This window comes from Nuphar pumila, chromosome 15 (assembly GCF_984573655.1).
Source record: "Nuphar pumila chromosome 15, dmNupPumi1.hap1.1, whole genome shotgun sequence".
Taxonomy (NCBI): Eukaryota; Viridiplantae; Streptophyta; class Magnoliopsida; order Nymphaeales; family Nymphaeaceae; genus Nuphar; species Nuphar pumila.
In genome coordinates, this window is record NC_143263.1 from 91,319,023 (window position 1) to 91,342,132 (window position 23,110).

Genomic DNA, 23,110 nt, shown 5'->3' on the forward strand with positions numbered 1-23,110 from the left:
ATGACTTGAATAATAATGAAATTCATTCTGATCAATACATCAATGAAGAACCACATAGAGATCCTATAACCTACTCTCATAGAGATAGGAATACTTTTAGAAGTGCCCTCGAAAGATATGATAGTGAGTCTACCCCTTCAAGTGAAGGAAATCTTCGTAGGACCGAAAGATCAAGAAGACCTCCTTCTAGGTTCATCTCATATGAGTCTTTTTCACCAAAATATAGAGTCTGTCTAAGCGTCATTCACTCGTACACAGAACCTAGGGATTTCGAGGAAGCACGAAAATGCCCGGAATGGATAGTCGCTATGAATAAGGAACTTGAAGCTCTAAAGCAAAGACCTGGGAGTTTCAAGACCTTCCTAAAGACAAGAAAGCAATAGGGTGTAGATGGGTATTTAAAGTCAAAACTAAGAGTGATGGGTCTCTTGAGAGATATAAGGCCCGCTTAGTTGCAAAAGGATATGGTCAAAAATATGGGATTGATTATGAGGAGACTTTTGCCCCCGTTGCTCGAATGGTCACCGTTCGATGTCTTATAACCGTTGCTTCAATCAATAAATGAAACATCTATCAGATGGATGTTAAGAATGTGTTTTTAAACGGAGATCTAAATGAAAAAGTATATATGGATGCTCCTCCTGGAATGAAGTATCCTAAAGGAAAAGTGTTTCGTCTTTAAAAAGCACTTTATGGTTTGAAACAAGCTCCCAAGGCTTGGTATGATAGGTTTAACTCCGTAATGTTAGAAAATGATTTCTCATCCTGCTTTACTGATACTGCTTTGTTTGTTAGAAAATCTAATGCAGGGATTGTTATTTTACTACTTTATGTGGATGACATGTTTATAACTGGGAGCGATTCTAAAGGGATTAAAAGCATAAAATCCATTTTAAAGGATAAGTTTGAAATGTCTGACTTAGGCTTCTTAACTTATTTTTTGGGTATTGAGGTAGCTTACTCTCATAGAGGATATTTTTTGTCTCAAACTAAGCTTGCATCTGAGATTATTGACAGGTCAGGTATTACAGATGATAAAATTTGTGAAACTCCTGCTATAGTAGGAGCTAAAATGAAGATTGATCGTTGATGTACCTAAGTATCACCAGACCAGATATCTCACATGCGGTGCATACGGCAAGTCAGTTTTAGCATGCACCAACTTCTGTTCACATGGGTGCTATCTTACGTGTCGTAAGATACCTAAAGCACACTATTAATAAGGGAGTTTTTATGTCTTCTTCTTCTGAGTTAAGATTAATTGCTTATACTGACTCTGATTGGGGAGGTGACCCAAATAACCGTCACTCCACCACTGGTTTTTGTGTATTCTTAGGAGACTCATTAATCTCATGGAGATGTAAGAAGCAGCAAAAGGTGTCTCTATCATCAACTGAAGCGGAATATCGTGTCATGGCGACTACTACCATGGAAATTGTTTGGATTCATCAGTTGTTGGAAGACATGGGGATCACTATTGAAGGGCCTACCAAGCTTTGCTGTGACAACAAAAGTGCGATTTATATTGCTAAAAATCACACTTTTCATGAGCGAAATGGATTGTCACTACGTTCGGGAGGCGTACCTCAAAGGAATCATTGACCTTCTATATGTCACGTCCGAATATCAATTGGCGGACTTCTTCACTAAAGCCTTGTGTGCTCCGCGTTTCAACTTTCTTCTTAGCAAACTCTCGGTCATCCTGCCCTAAGTTTGAGGGGGGGTGTTAAATTATATACCTAATCATTCAATGTAATATATATATTTTATATATATAAGGTAATACATATACATATATTAATATATATGTATATGTATCTACTTATTATATATATAAAATATATATTTCTGTTTTGTTTAGCCGTAGGGGTAGATTAGTCTTTTCCTCTTAGTTTACGCACATTCACCTTATGAATGTGATTGTAATTTTTTTAGTTTTCTTTTTCTTTATTTTTTATTTTTCTTTTTGTAAAGTACCAAAAGGTACCTTGGGGGGCCCACTAACATAGACGTTGGGCCCTCTCCAACGGTCACATTTGTGACCGTTGGAGGGGCTCCAGCGTCTATGAGTGGAGCCCCTCCAAGGCTCCTCTTGTGTTGTTATAAATAGGGGTTTCACCCCCTTGTATTCCTTATGGCTTTGAGTCAAAGCCCAAGTTCTCAATAAATCGATTCCATTGTTTTTATGCCTTTGTGCATTTGTGAGTTGTGCCTTTGTGCACAAGTGTTCTAAAGTGTTCTTATTGTGCATTCGTGGTGGGTTTATTATCAAGAATATTAAGGTCTTGATATTAGTATCTTATTGGAGATACTTTCACACTTTTCGTATTCATACGACAGCATTCTGCTGTCCTAATTTTTTCTAGCCAGTACGAACAGGCAATCACTTTCTGTGGGAGTATCCATTTTGCTAATTGAGATTTATATTTTTATGGGCTGAAATGTTTTGCTCCTACTGAGTTTATTCTATTCAGGTAAAAAATGATTTTATTTTTGTATCTTAGGTGATATTGCCAATTATTGAAGCTCAAATGGAAAATGCTGTGCTCTATCGAGATACACTGAAGATTAAAGCATGTCTGTTTGCCACTTGCACATCTCTTATGGTAACCAAGCTTTCCATGTGGTATTTTTGTCTAAAATGTTTAGATTCTCATTTGTGTGAGTATACTCTTAAATTGATTGCTGTGTTGCCTTCTTGTTTCAGATCAGGGGAAAATCTTCATTATTGCACCCAGTTATGGTCAAAATAAGGAAGATAGTTGAAGCCATTCTTCTGTGGCCATCTCTAGATTCTGATGAAGGTAACGCATGAGACCATCTCAATTTTTGTTCTTACCATTTTCACTCTTTAGTTGATGTCAGTGGTGTAAAACACTATTTTGATCTAAAATCTTCTTTGTTCCTTTGCTTTATTAGTTTCCAAAGCACAACATGGGTGTATTGATTGTCTAGCTTTTATGATACTTGCTGAGCTACAAACTTTAGAATCGACCAATAACTCTACCCAAAGCAAGGTCAGTATCATCGAAGAGCCAAGGGAAGATAGAGGTTTGTTCTCCTTTTCTTTCACCTATAGTGTATCCACATTTGTGCATGTTCTTTTTGTATTCTGCGTTTGTGTTTCCTTATCCTTTTTTATGGTCTCTAAATACAGGGTATGTTTCCTCAGTGATGTCGGTCCTTGCATATGTAATCCAGAAATTAACATGTCAGAGGCACGCCATGTCTCTTTCTAAATCAAGTGCCCAGTTTCAAGAGAAGCCATCTGGTATCTTGACCGAAATGGGTCAAGGTACTTTGGAGAAGGTCCCTTTATCATTTTGTTTATGCATGGCAAACGTACTCATTAGCACCTGCCAGAAGATATCTGGCTCAGGAAAGCTCATATTTGCTCAACGGACATTCCCAGCACTCATCCATTTTGTTGAGGTAATGCCTTCACATCATTTTCAGATGTCTTCGTTGCTTTGGTGTTTAAATGAAATTATGAGAGTTAATCTAGAGAGGTGCTACATTATTTTGTTGTTTTTCTTTTTCTGAAGCCATGGATGTGTGCATTTTTATTTTTATTTTTTGATTTTTAGATTTCCAGTTTTTTCTAGACAGTTACAAATTGCCCTCTATTGTTGTTGAAATTTGATCATATTCCAGGTGGTGTTTAATCTTGATTTATTTGAATATCTTAAATAACATTTATCTTTTAAGAAATAAGGATCTTCCACAAAAACACAAAAGCTTACAATAGGTGTCTATTGGAGACACTACAATCATAACCCACAAAAGGACATAAATGGAAGAACACAAGGTAAAAATAATAAACTTTATTTCATTAATGTGAAATGCATGAAAGCATCCTTACAATGGAGAGGGGATCACCTCTTGTTTATGCACAAATGAGAAGGAGCTTCTAAGAAGCTCCATAGAGTCATTTGAGCTAGTCCAACGGCTCTAATTGTAGTCGTTGGACTAGCTCCAACAACTACATTGACTAGTCAAATCTTGACTAGTCAAATCTTGACTAGTTCAAAAATCTAGTTCAATGTGAACTAGACAAAAAATAAGAAATATAAAAAGGAAAAAGAAAAAAGAAAAATAAGTAAAAATAAAAATATAATATATAAATAATATGTTATTATTATATATAGTTACACTTTTTAACACTCCCCCTCAAACTTACGGTACAATGAGTGAAAGTTTATTTAAGAGAAAATGATATCTGGGAGCAGCGAGAGGTTTGGTGAAGAAGTCTGCTAATTGGTATTCTAATGTGACATATGACAGATCAATTGTGCCGTATAGATACTCCTCTCTGACATAGTGACAATTTATTTCAATATGTTTGGTGTGTTTATCGAATGTTCGGTTGCTGGCAATATAGATTGCACTCTTGTTGTCTCAGCACATGCGTGAAGCTTGTGTCATTTCAACTCCCATGTAAGCCAACAGTCTTTTGAGCCAAACTACCTTTATTATTATAGTGGCCATGGCTCGATATTTAGCTTCTATGGACAAAAGAGACTTTCTGCTGCTTTTTACACCGCCACGAAATCAATGATTCACCTAAGAAAACACATAAACCAGTGGTTGAGTGCCTGTTATTGAGATTACCTCTCCAGATTGCATCAATGTAAGCAATTAAATTTAATAACGATGAAGCAGGCAAGAGGAGGCCTTGTGACAGTGAAGACTTGATGTATTTAATAATACGCAAAAGTGCTCCCGTGTGAACAGAAGTGGGAGCGTGCTGAAATTGACTAGTTGCCTGTACAACATGTGGTATATGAGGTCTAGTAATGGAGAGATAGGAATGAACTCCAATAAGTTGTCTGTAAAGAGTAGGATCATCAAGAGGTTCTCTGTCATCGATTCTCATTTTTTATGTTGACAACTTCTGGAGTATCTACCCTCTTATCATCTGTAATTTCAGACTTGAAAACAATATTAAAAGCAAACTTAGATTAAGATAATAAATATCCTCGAGGAGAATAAGCAACTTCAATTCTTAAAAAATATCTTAATAAACATAAATTAGTCATTTCAAAATGACTTTTAAGATGTTTTTTAATGTTTTCAATTTCCTGTTTGTCGCTTCCGGTGATGATCATGTCATCCACGTAAAGTAAAAGAATAATAATTCCTGCATCAGAAATCTTAATAAACAAAGAAGTGTCAGTTAAACAAGTTCTAAATCCAATATCAAGTATAACATGACTAAACTTGTCATACCAGGCTTTTGGTGCCTTAAGGCCATAAAGGGTCTTTTTTAAATGAAGAGCTTTACCCTTAGGAATACTAATGCCAGGATGTGCTTTCATATAAACTTCTTCAACTAAGTGTCCATTGAGAAAAGCATTTTTGACATCCATTTGAAATATAAACCATTTTCTAATAAAGGCTAAGGCTATCAGTGTCTTGGCTGTGGTCATCCGGGTAACGGGAGCAAAAAAAAATTCATAATCAATGCCATACTCTTGGGAATATCCCTTGGCCACTAATTTGGCTTTATATCTTTCAAGAGTTTCGTCACTCTTGATTTTGACTTTATAAACCCACCTACAGCCTATAGGTTTCTTTCCTTGTGTAATATCTTGAATGGTCCAAGTGTTAGCCCTTTCTTATGCTTCTAATCCTGCCTTCATGGCTTCTACCTCCTCTGTATGATTTTTGACTTGAGTATAGGATGTAGGTTCTATATATGAGTGTATTAATGCAATAAATGCCTTATATGTGGGTGAAAAAGATTCGTAAGACACAAATTTTTCAAGAGGTTTAGAGACTTGGGAAGACCTTTTAGTTTGTGCTTCGGAATATTTTTCCAATGCACATGGAAGGTTGGATTCTCTATGTCGTGAGTATTGCAAACTGGTGTCCCTATGACTTTGCTCTTCATTAGTAACATTATGTTCAGAATCAACAATATCTTGATCATCGTCGAGGTCGTGTTCATAGTCATATTCATCAAATTTTGAAGTCAAGTCTATTAAAAAGAATATTCAGTTACTTCCTTGGTTTTTTCAAAATAAAAAAAACTTTCTTTTTTCAGGAAGGATACATTTCTTGACACATGTAATTTTTTATTTTTAAAATCATAACATCTATAGCCTTTTTTATTATCTTAATAACCTAAGAAAGCATAAGGAATGACCCGGGGGGAGAGTTTATCATTTTTGTTGGTAAAGACAAAACATTTGCATCAAAAAACTCTTAATCGGGAGTAATCAAGAGATAATTTGACAAGTTTTTCAATTGGACTTATATTTTTCAAAGAAGAAGATGGCATTCGGTTAATGAGATAGGTAGCAGTTAGAGTTGCTTCTGCCCAAAATTCTTTTGGAATTTGATTTGCTATTAATAAAGTCTTAGTGGTTTCCATAATGTGTCGGCGTTTTCGTTCAACCAAACCATTTTGTTGAGGTGTATGTAGACATGATCTTTGATACGTAATGCTATGAAAATTTAGGTGGTTTTTAAATTCTTTTGACAAAAATTCTTTCCCTGAATCAATGCGAAAAATGAAAATATCATTTTGAAATTTATTTTTAGCCATTTTGTGAAATGTTTTAAAATGTGAAAAGTCCTCTGATTTATGTTTAAATATATCCAAGTATTCTTAGAGAAGTTATCAAAAAAAATTACATAATATGCATATCCACCTTTTGATATGACTGGTGCGGGACCTCAAACATCCGAATATATTAACTCAAGTGGCCTAGCTGAAACAAATGTTCTATCATGAAATGGTAATCTTTTCATTTTTCTAAGAATACAATATTTACAAGTAAAATTTTCAGAATTACAAAATTTTTCAAAGCTTGAAAAGTATTGGATTTTGGATATTTGAGGATAGGCAAGTCTTTTGTGCCATAGATCCAAATCTAATTTTTGAACATTATAACAAAAGACATTCTTAGGTAATTCCAAAAAATTCATATAGTAGAGTCTTCCTCTATGGCCTTCCCTAATTAGCTTCCTTGACTGGCAATCCTGTACGCAACAATTATTAGAAGAGAAGAAGATGTTACACCCATATGAGAAACAGATAAAAGGTTTAGATTTAGTTTATGAATATATCTAACTTTTGAAATAATATTTTTTTGGATTTTTGAAGGTTTTCAAAATTTCCTATTCCTTTTATTTCAAGAGATGTACTACCAGCTGTGAAAATTTTTGACACACTTGAGTTATTGTCAAGACATTCAGACAAACTATTGATATTTAGGGTCATATGAAAAGAAGCACCAGAGTCAAGGAGCCAAGGAAAGTTACCGAAATCAGATAAGGATGAGACAACTACTCCGATCGAGGTTTAATTTAGGAGAATGCTCTTTTGAAAAGTGGTTGAAGGATCTCCATTAATTGTGTCATACATATATGTGCATCTTGATTGATTTGATGTTTTGATTCCGAACCAACTGATGTGACTTTCTTTTCTTCTCTTCTCTTCAACTTAGGACATTGAGGCCTATAGTGCCCTGGTTCATGATAATGGTGGCAAATGACTTTTTTTTTATCATAATCACTATTTTGTCTACCAAAGTGAGGCGGCCTATAAGTGCGCACATAATTTTTCAGTCTAGATACAACTAAAACAAAATCTTATTCATTCTTTGGAATATTCTTCTTGAGTCTATTTTCCTCCATAGTTAGTTCCTCTATAGTATCAATGATAGAAGAAATTTTTCCTCGATGTAAAAGAGCTGATTTGGTTGTTTCAAATTTTGGCCTTAAACCATTTATAAATTGATAAAAGTGTTCCATATTGAGTTGTTTTTGGCGAAGCTCGATATCTTCGGGACAATACCATTTTGGCTCAAGAAGAGCCAACTCTTTTTAAAGTTCGGATAACTCATTATATTATTCCTTAATACTTTTATCCTTTTGAGTCAAAATTCGAACTTTGTCTTGCAAATTGTACACATGTGCAATATCCTTAAGGGAATACATATTTCTAAAATATTCTCAAGCTTTATTGGTATGCTCAAATTTGGCAAGACTAGAGCATTTCTTGATGTTAATGTTATTAATTAGCCATGATATAATTTTTGTGTGCCCTATCCTCCATTCTTTCCATTTCTTATCATAGGTAGCCAATGCCTTATTTTTCTCTCTTTCTTTGAGAGGAACTTCTTTTTATTCTCAATTTTTGTGAGAATTAGTTTTGGTTCTGAATTAGAACCATCTACTATTCTCCACAACCATTTTCTCCAAATGTGGTGCTTCATGATTGAAGCCCACATCACATAGTTGGTATTATTTAATTTCATAGTTATGATGGTGACTTTATCATTGTCATCCATTTTTACAAGGGTGAGAGAAAAAAAGATAGAGACATGAGAAGAGAAAAAGAAAAAGAAAAAAAGAACAAAAAAAAGAGAGTAAAGGACAAGAGCACAATCACGAATTTTGTGTAGCTAATCTATCCTCTAAATGTCTTCTTTCTTCAATGAAGATGACCCAAAAATCACTTGAATCACGAACAAGCGGATGAATCAACTTTTGCTAAGGAGGCATAAAAAACGAGGTAGAAACTATCCAAGATCTAGAAGATTCCAAGCTTTGATAATGTAATGAAATGATGATCTTCCACAAAAGCACAAAAGCTCACAATAGGTGTCTCTTGAAGACACTACAATCATAACCCACAAAAGGGTATAAATGAAAGAACACAAGATAAAAATAATAAACTTTATTTCATTCATATGAAATGCACGAAAGCATCCTTAGAATGGAGAGGGAGATCACCCCTTATTTATACACAAACGAGAAAGAGAGAAAGGAGCTTCTAAGAAGCTCCATAGAGTCGTTGGAGCTAGTCCAATGGCTCTAATTGTAGCCGTTGGACTAGCTCCAACGACTACATTGACTAGTCAAATCTTGACTAGTTCAAAAATCTAGTTCAATGTGAACTAGACAAAAAAAAGAAATATAAAAAGGAAAAAGAAAAATAAGTGAAAATGAAAATACAATATATAAATAATATATATTATATTATATATAGTTACACTGTTTAACATTATCATCTTAGCTGGCTTCTCCAAGTGTAGTGCATTTGTACAAAATCTAGATAGCCTATCAACATCTTAACTGAAAGAGTATTGACAAAGTGGCTATAAAGTATAAACATTTTGGTGCTGCCATGCCTGTGAAATTAACACAAAAGATGCTGCTGTTTGTAAAAATAAATTGACATCTTATGCATCTTGTCAGAGAATCGTGGAACGTTTTCATTCCCATACACAACTGCCCATTCCTGTAGCTAACGGTTTTCTTGAACCACTGGGATTTTTACTGTCTTGAATGATTGCTGAAACCTTAAAAAAACCACAGAGCAAAAAATCTTTGGTTTTTTTGTCATTTTGAGAAATAAGTGCATGGCATACCAAAAATGTCAACTTTTTCTGTTGTTTCAATATAAGTGTGATGTCAAATTTTTATTCTTCCAATTATCTGTGATTCAGGTGACGGAAGACCTAGATATAAAAGCAGCATGCCTTCAGGTTCTGTTTACAGGTGTTTATCATCTCAAGGCTGTAATTCTTCCTTATTCCACAGATTTGCTCATGATTTCGATGACATCTTTGAGAAAAGGGTCAGACAAGGTATTATGACAGTTGTCAACTATGATAGTGCTTGTGAATAATGGCAGATCTTTTCTTCACCTTTATGGCTTACCTGATTTTCCAGTATGATCTTTGGTTGACTAAAATCATGTGCTTCCAAATTAATAGAACCTAGGTTGTAAGTATTGTATCATAACCCGTATCGGTCGTGCCCAATGTAAGATACGTAGTGTATTATAAAAAATCATAAATTTCACTAAAAAAATCTTTAAAAATCTAAAAAAAATTGTATAATACAAGAACACAATTTATTTATGTAATAAGATTAACTAAATATAGATATGTTCTTAATTATTAAACAACCACGCATTTTGTTGTATTGCCACACCACAAATACAATTGGTTAAGACAAAATATATTACATTCAAAAGCCAAAAAGTTTTCATAACTCATCACAAAAGTTAAAGTTCTATTTTTAGTTATAGAATGTCATGTTAAGGGGAAAGGCACACAAGCTAGAGTTCAGAAACATATAATCAGTGTTATTGAAAGTGCGCCTCAAGGCGCAAGGCGAGGGCCTTTGTGCCTTGATGCGCAAGCATAAAGCGCAAATGCCCCAAGACGTGCGCCTCATACTCCTTGAGGCGAGGCGCGACTCAAGGTGAGGCATATACGCCTTGGATTTTTGGTCAAATGAGGGTCAAAGTCCTCATTTGACTAAAAATTAGGTTTTAATAACAGGGCCCCCAACCCTAATGTTATATTTTTTGAGAAACATGCAGTTGGGGGCCCTGTTATTTTTTGAAAAACGAAGAGCCGAGGAGACGAGTTCGAGGGCCAAAAATTTGTTTGGATGTATTAGGGTTTGTTGTCGGAGAGAAAGGAGGAGACGAGTTTGTTCATTTGAAACACGCAGTTTGTACATTTTGGGTAAGTTTCACTTTTTCCACATTCTTGTTCTCTGTTTGTATTTTTGTTTCTTCTTTGACTATAAATCTCTTGCTGGTCATCATCCTAAATCAATTCCTAATGGTTTTTATCTCTTTTAGTAGTCAGTTGAGCACATTATTGTGATGACAAAAAAAGATTTAAAAGTTGCCACTCATTGAATTGATTTGGCAAGCCGTGCACAACTTGCTACATTCGGTTGAGGAAGAAAAAAGAATCAGAAGATATGTTGAATCCATTAATGGTGCTATGCGTCAAATACCAAAAACCACAAGATTAAACGCATGTACAACTTGGCAAGCATTACAAAGCCTGATTTAAGTAGCACCAAAATCGAATACATGTCATCCAATCAACCAAAATAATTAATCATAACTGGATTAATGTTACTTTTATATGTTAATCTCATATTTTTCTCAGTATTTATTTGAGATTTTTTTATTTATTGTTGGTTGTTGCTTTATCAATAAAGCAATTTTTATTTATTTATAATTTTAGATATTTTTGTCTTTTTTAAGTTTTTTTAAAAAAAAATTGAGGCTTACGCTTTACGCCTCGCTTCAGATTTTGGTGAAGCGCCTCGCTACGCCTCAACGCTTTTCATAACACTGCATATAATAAAAGTCATCTTTAGTGTCAAACTTCAGCTCAATGATTTTCTTTGTTTATTGCAGCATTTAGTGGCTTGAGATGATGATGGGTCATCTTCAATCAGGGACCACCTCTGGCAAATGTTGCACGTACTTGTGCCTTTCTTTTATCATCTTCTATAAGACTAGTAAGAAGCTCAACAGAAATATTAGTAGGAATGCGATGTTACATAATTTCACGGTGTAATTGTTATGCCCCACAACATGACATTTAATTCTATACAATCCTCTATGCATTACAAAACCATAAAAGTTACACTTCACTATTCATTTGAAACGCATATCCAAGTCAATTGGTGTACAACATTTATGCAGGATCCTTTGAGAAACATTCTCCAAGACCTCTATCGTCCATCGACCTCCTAGAGTATGGATTACTAAATCTAATCACTACAAAGATATAAAACAATGCTCAATTATACACTTAGGGACAAATTTTGAGTTCTAAGAGAACAAAAAATGAGATTAAGGGTAAAAAAACTAAAAGTAAAGTAATGTCTTCTAAAAATATCAAAAAAGAAAGGAGCTTACCCTCAAACTTCAATCATACACAAATGAAATCAAGAACAGATTTTTTACCTTATCTCACTTCAGTGAAAATGCACTCTTGAGCAAACTGCAAAAGTCCTCTCTTGTGCTCAAATCAGCCCCCAAATCGCACTTACGACTCTTAGGGTGTGTGAATACCCCTCTAATGGCCTCTACACAAATGAGGGAGTTGGTTCTAAAGAGGTATTTAAAACCGAAAAAGAAAAAATTACGATTCAGTCATTTTTAAAGTGCGTTGAAGGTTTATCACACGATACACCCTGTATCGTACGATACAGTATGCTACAAGGCTGTATTATACGATACATATAGGATACACACTCATATTACTAGTGTGTATTGTATCATTATTTCTTATAGTAACGATACGTATCGTACGATATTGTACGATACTTACAACATTGGATAGAACCATTTCCAAAACCTGACCTATAACCTGTTTATTCATGCAACTGCTGTTAATATATATATATATATATATATATATATATATATATATATATATATATATATAAACTCCGCCTGTGTATAACTGTTTAGTTATACACTGCCGGTCCCAAGCCCTGATAAAGGAGGAGGGTTGCGGTAGGCCTGTGACAGCCAGCATAAAAACTTAGTCATACCCTATGAATATGAACCAATATGAAAATTTTGTTGGGGCGTTCCCTACTGAGCGACGCGTTGTACTCTATAGGCCCGGAGGCAGTGATAAATGGGCAAGGGTTGCTAGGTCGTCGCCCGGAAGCGACGCGTCACACCGGCGCCCGGGTGTGGTGTCAAATAGGCAAGGGTTCCCTCACTTTGTTGGACGGGTGGGGGTAAAGAAGTTAGTCCAAGACCATAAACTTAAGTTAGCCTCTTGGAACATAGGGTCTTTAACTGATAAGTTGGTAGAGTTAGTAGATGTTATGTGTAGGAGAAAGATTGATATTTTATGTCTACAAGAGACCAAATGGGTAGGTGAGAAAGCAAAAGTGATAGAACCTTGGGGATATAAGATTTGGTATACAGGAATAAATAGGAATAGGAATGGAGTAGGGATTGTTATGAGTCGTGAGTTTATAGATAATGTAGTTGAGGTCCGTAGGAAGGGTGATAGGATTTTACTTATTAAATTAGTATTAGGTACAGATATTATTAATATTATTAGTGTTTATGCTCCTCAAGTAGGTTTAGATGATTCCATTAAGCGTCAATTTTGGGAAGATTTAGATGGAGTAGTACAAGGGATATCTTATGGAGAAAGGTTTTTTATCGGCGGTGACCTTAATGGGCATGTAGGCATTAGTAGGGATGGTTTTGAGAGTATCCATGGAGGCTATGGTATAGGAGAAAGAAACGAAAGTGGAGAAAGGATTTTAGATTTTGGTTTGTCCTATGATATGATCTTAGCTAACACTTGGTTTAGGAAGAGGGAGTCTCACTTAGTAACATTTAAAAGTGGGGTTAATACGAGTCAGATAGATTTTTTCCTACTTAAAAAGAGAGATAGGGGTTGTTGCATCGATTGTAAGGTTATACCGGGAGAAAGTGTAGCTACACAACATAGAGTCTTAATTTTAGATCTTAGAATTAGACAATGCCGCAAAAGGGATAGACATAGGATAGATCCTAGAATTAAGTGGTGGGCACTGAAAGGAGCTAAACAAGGAATGTTTGTAGAGCAGGTAGTTAAGGAAGTTGATTGGTGTCTCGAGGAGGATTCAGAATCAATGTGGAATAAGATAGCGGGTGGCATGAGAAAGGTGGCTAAGGAGGTATTGGGTGAGTCTAAAGGCGGTGCACCGCTAGGTAAGGATACATCGTGGTGGAACGAGGATGTCAAATTAGCTATTAAGGTTAAAAGAGAGTGTTATAGAAATCTAAGTAAGAGTCGTGATAAGGAGAATTTGGGGAAGTATATGATAGCAAAGAAGGAAGCTAAAAAAGTAGTTCGGAATGCGAGGGATAAGGCATATAAGGAGGTTTATGACAAGTTGGATACCAAAGAAGGCGAGAAGGATATTTATAGGCTTGCAAAGATGAGAGATAGGAAATCGAGGGATTTGGGTATGGTTAGATGTATCAAAGATGAAACACAAAGGGTTTTAGTCAAAGATGAGGAGATTAAGGAGAGATGGAAAAATTATTTTGATAAGCTATTTAATGAAAGTCATGCTCAGGATCTTTGGAACTTCTCTATTCCTTTTCATGAGATGAATCGTGACTTCATGCGCAAGATTCAAAAGAAAGAAATTGCAGAGGCTTTGAAGAAAATGAAATCAAGAAGGGCAGTTGGCCCAGATGGTATTCCTATCGAGGCTTGGAAATGCTTGGGAGAGAAAGGTTTAGAATGGTTGACAAATCTTTTTAACAAGATTTGGCGGACAAATAAGATGCCTAATGAGTGGAGGAAGAGTACTTTGGTGCCTCTATATAAAAATAAGGGTGATATACAAGATTGCACAAACTATCGTGGTATAAAACTCATGAGTCATACTATGAAACTTTGGGAGAGGGTGATTAAGTCTAGGTTGAGGAAGGTTGTCATGATATCGGAGAATCAATTTGGTTTTATGCCTGGAAGATCAACTATGGAAGCTATACATCTTCTTAGACAACTTATCGAGAGAAATAGAGAGAGGAATAAAGATTTGCATATGGTTTTTATTGATTTAGAGAAGGCATACGATAGAGTACCTAGGGACGTTCTCTGGTGGACAATGATGAAGAAAGGTGTTTCTCTCAAGTACATTAAAATAATTAAAGATATGTATGAAGGAGTAGTAACCAATGTCCGCACTTGTGGAGGGATGACAACCAATTTTCCTATAACGGCTGGGTTACATCAAGGATCTGCTTTAAGCCCTTTCCTATTTGTTATAGTGATGGATGAGCTTACGAGATCGATTCAAGAAAAAGGTTGGGTGGATGAAATGGAAAAGTGCAACTGGAGTGTTGTGCGATCGTAGAATGCCATTGCGGTTGAAGGGAAAGTTTTATAGGACGACTATTAGGCCTGCTTTACTATATGGTACGGAATGTTGGGCTGCCAAGAGACATCATATTCAAAAAATGAGTGTAGCTGAGATGCGTATGCTGAGATGGATGTGTGGAAATACAATAAAAGATAAGATTCGGAACGAGGAGATACGTAAGAAGGTAGGTGTTGCACCCATTGAAAATAAGATGAGAGAGAATCGTTTACGGTGGTTTGGACATATTCGGCGAAGGCCTAATGATGCTCCAGTTAGAAGGATGGAGAAATGGGAAAATATATTAGTTAAAAGAGGTTGGGGTAGGCCTAGGAAGACATGGATGGAGGTGATAGGAAAGGATATGAATGCTTTGAACCTCACCAAGGACATGGCATTGGATAGAAATGATTGGAGGAGAAGGATTCATGTGGAAGACCCATAATGATTTTCGTTTTTGGTTCATATCGCCGACTCCAATTATTTTGGGATGAAGGCGTAGTTGTTGTTGTTGTATATATATATATATATATATATATATATATATATATATATATATATATATATATATATATATATATACACACACACACACTCAACCATAGTTGATTTAGACTAGCTATTGGAAGCTAACAGCTAGTCAAATTAGCTGTTGGACTAGGTCCAACGGCTAGTGTGGACTTCTTTTTCCTCTCTAATCCCTCCTTTCCTCCCTCTTCTCCTATAAATATGTGAGCATGTGTAAATAGTGAAGGTGAGAGGGTAATGGGTAGATTTAGGTTCTTTGTGAGTTTTCTAAAGTTACACTTGATTACAACTTGTGTGTTTTCTAAAGTTATTTATTTTTCAAAAATCATAAAGTTTTATTGTTATTAAATATGGTTTTACAACCTCTTTCAAGATAAACTAGTTTTCTAAAATTGTTTTGAAAAGCTGTAAGTTTTCCTAAATTACTTCAAAAGTGATTAGCTATATCTTTTATATTGTTTTAAGTGTCATTTTATTTTTCTTTCGTCGTCTTTGAGTTTATTTAAAACCATGTTATTTAGAAAATCTGATTTCGCATTGAAAATCAAATGAAAGTTTGATTTCAAAATGTTTTTAAAATCCTTTATTTTGAAAGCATATTGTTCTTATTTATTTTTAGTGTTTGGATTTAAATATTTGTTTACATAAGTGTAAGTGGACTACCGGCCGGATGGTATATCGACCCCCAACAACTTTATTAGGGTTACGAGCCCCTTCTTCAAAAAGGGTAATCAATCCATTTGGCTTGTCATTGTGATTTATCGACCCAATTGACTTAGTCCTAGGAAATCAAGTGGCCCTTTAACGTAGTCATTGGGAAAGGTGAAGTCTGCCATCATTTAGTGGCTCGTGTGAGTTTCTAAAAGGGATATGAGATCTTTGATTCAAACGGAGTCTAAACATCTGTCTCTACATAATTTTACTCGAAAGCTTGACACCAAATCAGAATTTGGAGATCATCGTATTCAGATCAGCGATCACAATGGTAATGACATCATAATGACTTTAGGAACAATAATATTGAACGTAGAGATCAGGCTGATTTCCCATAAGACTTTGTTCCATGTGGTTGACATCTTAGCTTATAACTTGCTTTTTGGGTCGACCTTGGATCCATGATTTGAAGGCAGTTCCTTCCATGTATCATCAATGTGCTAAAATTCTGTGGGGAGACCAAATTATTGTTGTATTTGCGGATGATCCTACCATTAGGGTGGCTCAACCAATGCTCTCTAAGTTGGACAAGTTGTCAGATATCCCCTCTATCTAGGACAAGGGGGAGACCTCGGCTTCGGCCATAGAATCTTCTTCCGGAAAGACATCCAAGGTGGCCATCATCAATTGCTCGAAGAGGCCTAAACTCCTCAAGTTCTTCGGCCGAATCAACAAGTCAGAATTTAGGAACTGCGAAAGATATCCTGAGTTCGCCAAATGTATCAAAGGATGGCCAATGCTTTTAAGAATGGGGGTACCTACCTTTTATGGGTTTGGGAAAGGATAATTAGGTCATACGGATTCCAATCTAAGCCCACGAGACCAACTCTGAAGAAGGTCTAGGGTATGATAAAAGGGACAAAAAGCAAAGAATATTTTTAAGTCACCTCCCCAATATGTCCATGGTGACACCATTATCCCTGAAGTTGTCCTAGACCCCATCCCTAAGAAAGGAGAGATACAGGACGAAGGCGTCTTCCTAGAGTCACCTGATGGTGGAGACCGCCACTGTTAGTGTTATCGACCCATTTGAAGTATAGAGGGATTTTATTGGCCCAAATAAAATTGATATTTATTGGTCCTTCGGATTTTCAATGGGATTGTGAATTGGATCTAAAAGAAAGGGTTTTCTAAAAGTTTAACGAAATAAGAAATGTCCGCTTTTGAAAAAAAAAAGCTTCATGAGCTTGCAAAGTGTTTTACAAAGTGTTTTAAAATCATTTTTTTTTTTTACTTTTATGTATGTATCACATTTTGAAAAGTTGGTTTTGTTATTCAAATAAAATTTGCAAAAGTGTTTTCAAATCTATTTGTGTCGTCCTTTCAAAAATGTTCTTTTCAGATATCTTTTCTAAAACCTTCAAAAATCTAATTTTTAAAGTTTTAATTAATTGCTTACTAAGCATATAACTCATTAAATTACTATCTTTCATTAGGAGAATTTTGATAAAAGTATCAAGATTTTAGAGACAGAAGATGTTTCGACGTGGATATCGACAAGGAAGTCAAGCATCTGAATCTGGGTGGAGTTATTAGTTTGATCTTTTAGATGACATGATAATCATCTCATAGTTGTATTTTGTCTTGTATTGAAGATTTTAGTGAAAGTTTACTCATTAGATAGAGTTGTTTTAATGCTTTGTAAATGTTCATGTTCTTGCAAAGCTTTGTTTGGTTTATTTAAGACCTAAAGACAGATGTGAACAACTTTTAGTCACACTAAGGACATGACTGATTATAGGCTGGTTTTGGGGCGTGACATGAGGAGCCCTTATGGGCATGTTCATGCTCGTATTTATTTTGGTCATTTGTAATCCTATTGTGTAACCTTCTGTGAGCTAGGTCTATGCTAATTTAGTTGGCCCCTCACTAGCATTAGGGGTCAACTCCATCCTATGTCACATGGATACGGCTGTGGATATGGGGACAGCCATTTCTATGAAGTTTCCAGTATGACTTGTATATAAAGGGATACAAAACAACAATCAAAATGGAGTATCCGTGTGACAGAAACTCCATCTTGATGATATAGCCAGAAACAGTCACTGTCTCCTTTTACATCAGTTGCAGGTTAATTAGGGATGCAAGTGGATTGGATCCAGATCAACTAAATACATTGGAGAGTCGGATCCGGAACAGCCAAAAATCATAAAACTCCCATCTCGGATCTGACTGATTTGCATCCCCACGGTTAATAAAGTTAATGTTTACAATCCAAATGAGGCCTACATTTTCAGATCAAAGGTTACACATTCCATTAAGGATCTTGTTTATGCTGATGAAAGATTTCCAAGCCTCTCAAGAGTATGTCATTCGAGAAATCTAGAGCTTTTAGTTGTTATTATACTGAGTTCAAGAAATCTCTATCATAAAACCACAAGATTAGGTGTCTAATTGTCTTGGCTCTAATGAGAGACTAGGAGTATATCAAACTTATATACGCATAACCTATGTAACATAGACAACATTTTTGCTGTTGTACTTGTGTTGACATGTGACTACACGGATGCTGGTACCAGACGCAGTTCGGGTATGCCCTGTGTCGGATCTCACACTGCTCCAAGTTGGGTCTAACCCATACCCGACCCAAACTAATTTTTTTAGTGTTTTACGATACCTCCCCCGCTCTCTCTGGTCTCGTTTCCCCTTTCCACTTCTCTCTCTCCACTGGTCTTGCTCTCATCTTCCTCTCTCTCTCTCTCTCTCTCTCTCTCTCTCTCTCTCTCTGGTTTTCTCTCTCATTTTCACCCTGAGAGTGAGAGAGAAGAAACGAAGGAGCATGAGAGAGAGAGAGAGGAAGAAAGTGGTAGAGAGAGAGGAGGCGTACTTGGCTTCTTCTCCTTCCTCTTCTTTTGTTCTTCTATCGGTGCTGGAGAGAGAGAGAGAGAGGTTCCCTCTCTCTCTCTCTCATATATATATATATATATATATAGCTGTGTTCCCGTACCCGCAAATTTTGAAATCAACCCTATGTACCCACACTTGTACCCATGTGACATATTACATAACTCATGGCCATTATTAACATGTTCACAAGTTAGTCTGATATACTTGAAAATGCATGAATTGGTGGGATTCCACATTGATCTTGTGTGCACATCTGCGTGGAACTTATATGTATCATCCAATAACATCAAAAAGTTAACATAGTCATCAGTTATGCTTATCTGGGCTAAAGAGTTGCTCTTTTTTTTCCTTTTGATCTCATTATTTTTACTCATGCTAATTGTTACACAAAAATTTGAGTAAATTCCCTCCTGGTGAAGCTCAAAACTGGGCAATAATGAGCATTCGTTCATTTATCTGGCACACTAACCCCTCATACTTGGAACTTCCATCTTGTTAAACCTTGTAGGATGTCTGCAAGCTTTCCATTGCTAGCTGATCCAAGCTTTTAAGCAGCCTTTCATTAAATATGTTTCATCTGAAACTGCCATTATTACTCTTTCCTTTACAGAATTTTAAATGATATGTTTGCCTTCTATAATGGATACCTCTTTTTAACTGGTTGGTTAGCTGTCTTCATCAGGAAAGAATTGCTGGTGCCAAGTTACTGGCATCCCTCATGGCTACTGAAGATGTGGTCGTTGATAGTATATCAGCAAGTTTGTGGGAAGCCAGGTCACTTCTGGACAGTATTTCAATGCTGGATACCTCATCAGAGTTGAGACAGTTGTGCGAGAAACTGCTGTCTTGTATAACTTCACCGTTGGATGATATCTCCCTTCACACCCAGAGCTAAGAGGACCATTACATACAGCAGAATACAGAAAATAATCATGCTAAGCTATCCGCATGGATTTACATGCAAATATGAAAAAATAATAGGTTCGTATATAATATAAAACTCTTTCAGGAATAGAATACAATTCCTCTAAAAGTGAGCTCTGTAGGAGCACTGCATTTCAACGTCTTCCTATAAAGTGATGTGGATGTCATTCAAAGAGAATTTAGATCTTCCCCGTCTCATTAAGTTGGCCCTGTTTATTTTTGTCACTGCCACTGAAGTCGCTTGAAACCACTCAAATGCACCAGAATTTATGCAAGCATTGTACACCATAGTACGCATTGACATTTTATCTGTGTATGAATTTGTGTGTAATCACCTCAATTAATTTGAAGTATTTGCTGAGTATTCCTCTAGATGATACACATTCGGGATGGATACATGAACAGGCCAAATTTGTTTAGGAGGATTGTCAAGCCCTTGGCAGGTTTCATAAACACTTGGTTCTGATTTAGCGTTTTGTATTCTAAACAATTGGTTTTGGTGTGTGGTGTTTTACATTTGAATTCTCATAAAGCTCCAAAATTGATCAGAGTTAAGAGATTGAATTTGAAATGGGCTCTGTTTGGGAGCCTGGCACTGAAGGGAATCGAAGGAGATTTACAGAATCGCTGATGAAGAATATAGCAAAAAACTGAGACATTTCGACCACCATCTTATGGAGGTAGTCCCTAAAGCCGTTGCCTCTCCTGACTCCATTCAACCATTTCCAGCGGTGGAGGTGATCGACGTGGACTCGCAGCTCTGTGATTCGTTCAACCAGTTGGGGCTTGTCATGCAAGTTTGCATCTGTTGTGACTCATGATTTCTTGTTTTGCATTTTGTTGAGTATTTTTGTGGAGGTGATCATCATGAAGTAGTTTTGTTGTTTTTTATTGTGGGTGTCAACGGGTCGGGTCGGGTTTCATTCGGACCCAAGTGGAACCAGATTTGGACCAGATTTTGGGGTATGGTATCTGATCTGGACCTGGGTCTAGTCTACTATAATAAATATTATACCTGGACCTGATAAGAACTACATGATCCAGACTCAGACCATACCCAGTAAAGTAATATTTTTTTATCATTTTTTCATTGAAAATTTGTGGGTCTTAATCGGAAATTGGGTCTGGTATAAAATCTCACAAACTATACCTGGGTCCATGTATTAATTGGACCTTTGGGTCTTCTTATTTGTCACCATATCCGGACCCTATAGGGTCAACCCCTAATTGTGGAGTTTGCGTTAATGGATGTGGGTAAGTAATTGTGTCTATTTCCCCTCTTTCGAGTGTAGGGGAATGGTTATCGATTGATAATCCATTCATTTAAGAAAATGTGAAACTTTTGTCTGTATTTTGTCACTTTTTAAGGTTTTCTAATTATTGCAATTTGTGAGATGGCTGGTCCACTCTCTCCGGTTCAGGTTGATTTCTTTTGCATTGTCCTCTGTTGAATATTTGTGTTTTCTTCCGTAAAAAAAAATTCTTGGTTCTAGTGGTCATACATTGGTGTGATCTATGTTAACTTTTTATCCGTTTATTTTCGTTTACTTTTTAGTAGATTTTCATTATGAAGCTAATGCAATTGAGAGAATGGGCTTAATGCAACAAATGAAATTTTGATCCTTTTTCTTTCCTCATAATCATTTTGAGAAATTTTAATTCGATTTACATTCTTCGTGCAACATGTTTTTAAGGATCGACTAGATGAAATTGGGTGTTTCTAGTGCCTTTTGACATCTATGATCCATCCTTCAGTGGTAATCCGAAACAGATGAGCTTTTATGGTGTTTGGACGGTGAGAACATGATAGATTTGAATTCAAATCGGAATATTGGTCAATAAATCAAACTGTAATTAGATCCAGTGTAATAGGGTTAAAATCCATATCTGGTTTAATTGATTTTTTTTAATTGAAAACAAGGGTTTTCCATGTGAAAAATGTATACACATCGGATCTGTTTTAGATCCAAGTGTAGGCCCAATAGTAGAAATATTGATCCGAACTGAATTTGAATCCGAAAGGTCTTGTAAGTCCAAATTTGACTCAAATATGCATCCCGATCTTATTTGTATGCCATTTCTTAAATGCCAGAGATGGGCAGTGCTGAGTAAAGTCTTAAGCATGTTCTACCTTTTCTGTAATGACCTGAGATTAGTACTGAGAAGGGAGATGAGCCATTTGCAGCTTGCATCGTGCTTTGGTTGCAAAGAACACATTTGAATTTGTAAAATAAGCTCGACAGGCTGAACACAAATGACTGTTCAACTCGGCTCAGCTTGTGCAGGCTCACTTAGCAGTACTAAAGATGTTTTAGGTATATTTTACAGAAAATGACCATACTACATGGCCAATTTTCTCAAATATATGATTGTTTTCTTAGATCTGTATCTCTGATCCCACATTTACAATTTATGTTTTTATAGTCGTTGAAAAGTTGAGACATAAGCTTGTAACTTTCTTGTTTTGTGTAATGAGCATATTTCTTGAAATCACATAAATTGTGATGATGCACCTTCACAGACTAGATACTCATGTGGTCTAACAGACTAGAGCATATAGAATGGGGCTGCGGTTAAGAAACTCCCGTCGTGCCCAATCGCTTTCCACGGTTCATTAAGAGAGAGGATTGATGGTATAAAACTTTGATGGGCAGGTCGTTAATGATCACCCCACGGGCAAAAGATCTGGTTTCTTCAATTATCGGAGTTAGGAGAAATAGGCTATGAAAGGTAGCTTACAAGTACTACTGTAAAAGTTGAATTCATATAGGTTAGGGTGAGCAAGTTTGCATAAAATATAGGCAAAAATTGATCAATATTTGTAAGGATGAGGAAATTTGCATATATTTTGTTTGAGGATGAGTAAGTTTGCATATATTTTGTGCGAGAATAGGAAAGTTTGCATATGTTATGTGTGAGGATGAGGAAGTCCACATATATTTTATGCAAGGATGACAAAGTTTGCATATATTTTGTGTGAGGACAAGGAAGTTCACATATATTTTATACGAGAATGAGAAAGTTTGCTTTAATTTTTGGTGATGATGCAGAAGTCCGCATATATTTTATGCAAGGATGAGGAAGTCCGCTTTATTTTTTGGCGACGATGATGAAGTTTGCATATATTTTATGCGGACTTTCTCATCCACACAAATATTGGTCATTTTTATCTATATTTTATGTGAACTTCATGAGGTCCGCAAAAAAAATACTGTCAATCTACCTTTTAGTTAAAGGGTGTGATATATTCAAAAAGTCTATCTTTCAAAGGATGTTTCTCTCAAACTGCTCATTAGATTAAGGTAATATTGATGGCGTTAAAAAGCTAACACACTGATTTGTCTATCTTTTTTTATTAATTTTTAAAATTTTTGACCCAAATAGCCAAAAAGATCATATGAATCCTTAAATTTTTAAGTAAAAAATCAGTAGT

General features: G+C 35.9%; 1 protein-coding gene across 2 annotated transcripts in view; it reads left to right on the plus strand.

The window, feature by feature from the left end:
* Positions 1–20,147, plus strand: part of LOC149815981 (ARM repeat superfamily protein) — a 183,750-nt gene extending 163,603 nt beyond the window's left edge. The window contains exons 19-24 of one of the 2 annotated variants that reach the window (XM_089988872.1): positions 2,505–2,606; positions 2,708–2,804; positions 2,920–3,051; positions 3,158–3,432; positions 9,462–9,602; positions 19,436–20,147. In XM_089988872.1, coding sequence (XP_089844998.1) covers positions 2,505–2,606; positions 2,708–2,804; positions 2,920–3,051; positions 3,158–3,432; positions 9,462–9,602; positions 19,436–19,648 — 960 coding nt within the window. In that variant the 3' untranslated portion in view covers positions 19,649–20,147. The remainder of the gene's footprint in view (positions 1–2,504; positions 2,607–2,707; positions 2,805–2,919; positions 3,052–3,157; positions 3,433–9,461; positions 9,603–19,435) is intronic. The other variant, XM_089988873.1, reaches the window with a different exon arrangement.
* The last annotated feature ends 2,963 nt before the right edge of the window (positions 20,148–23,110 follow it).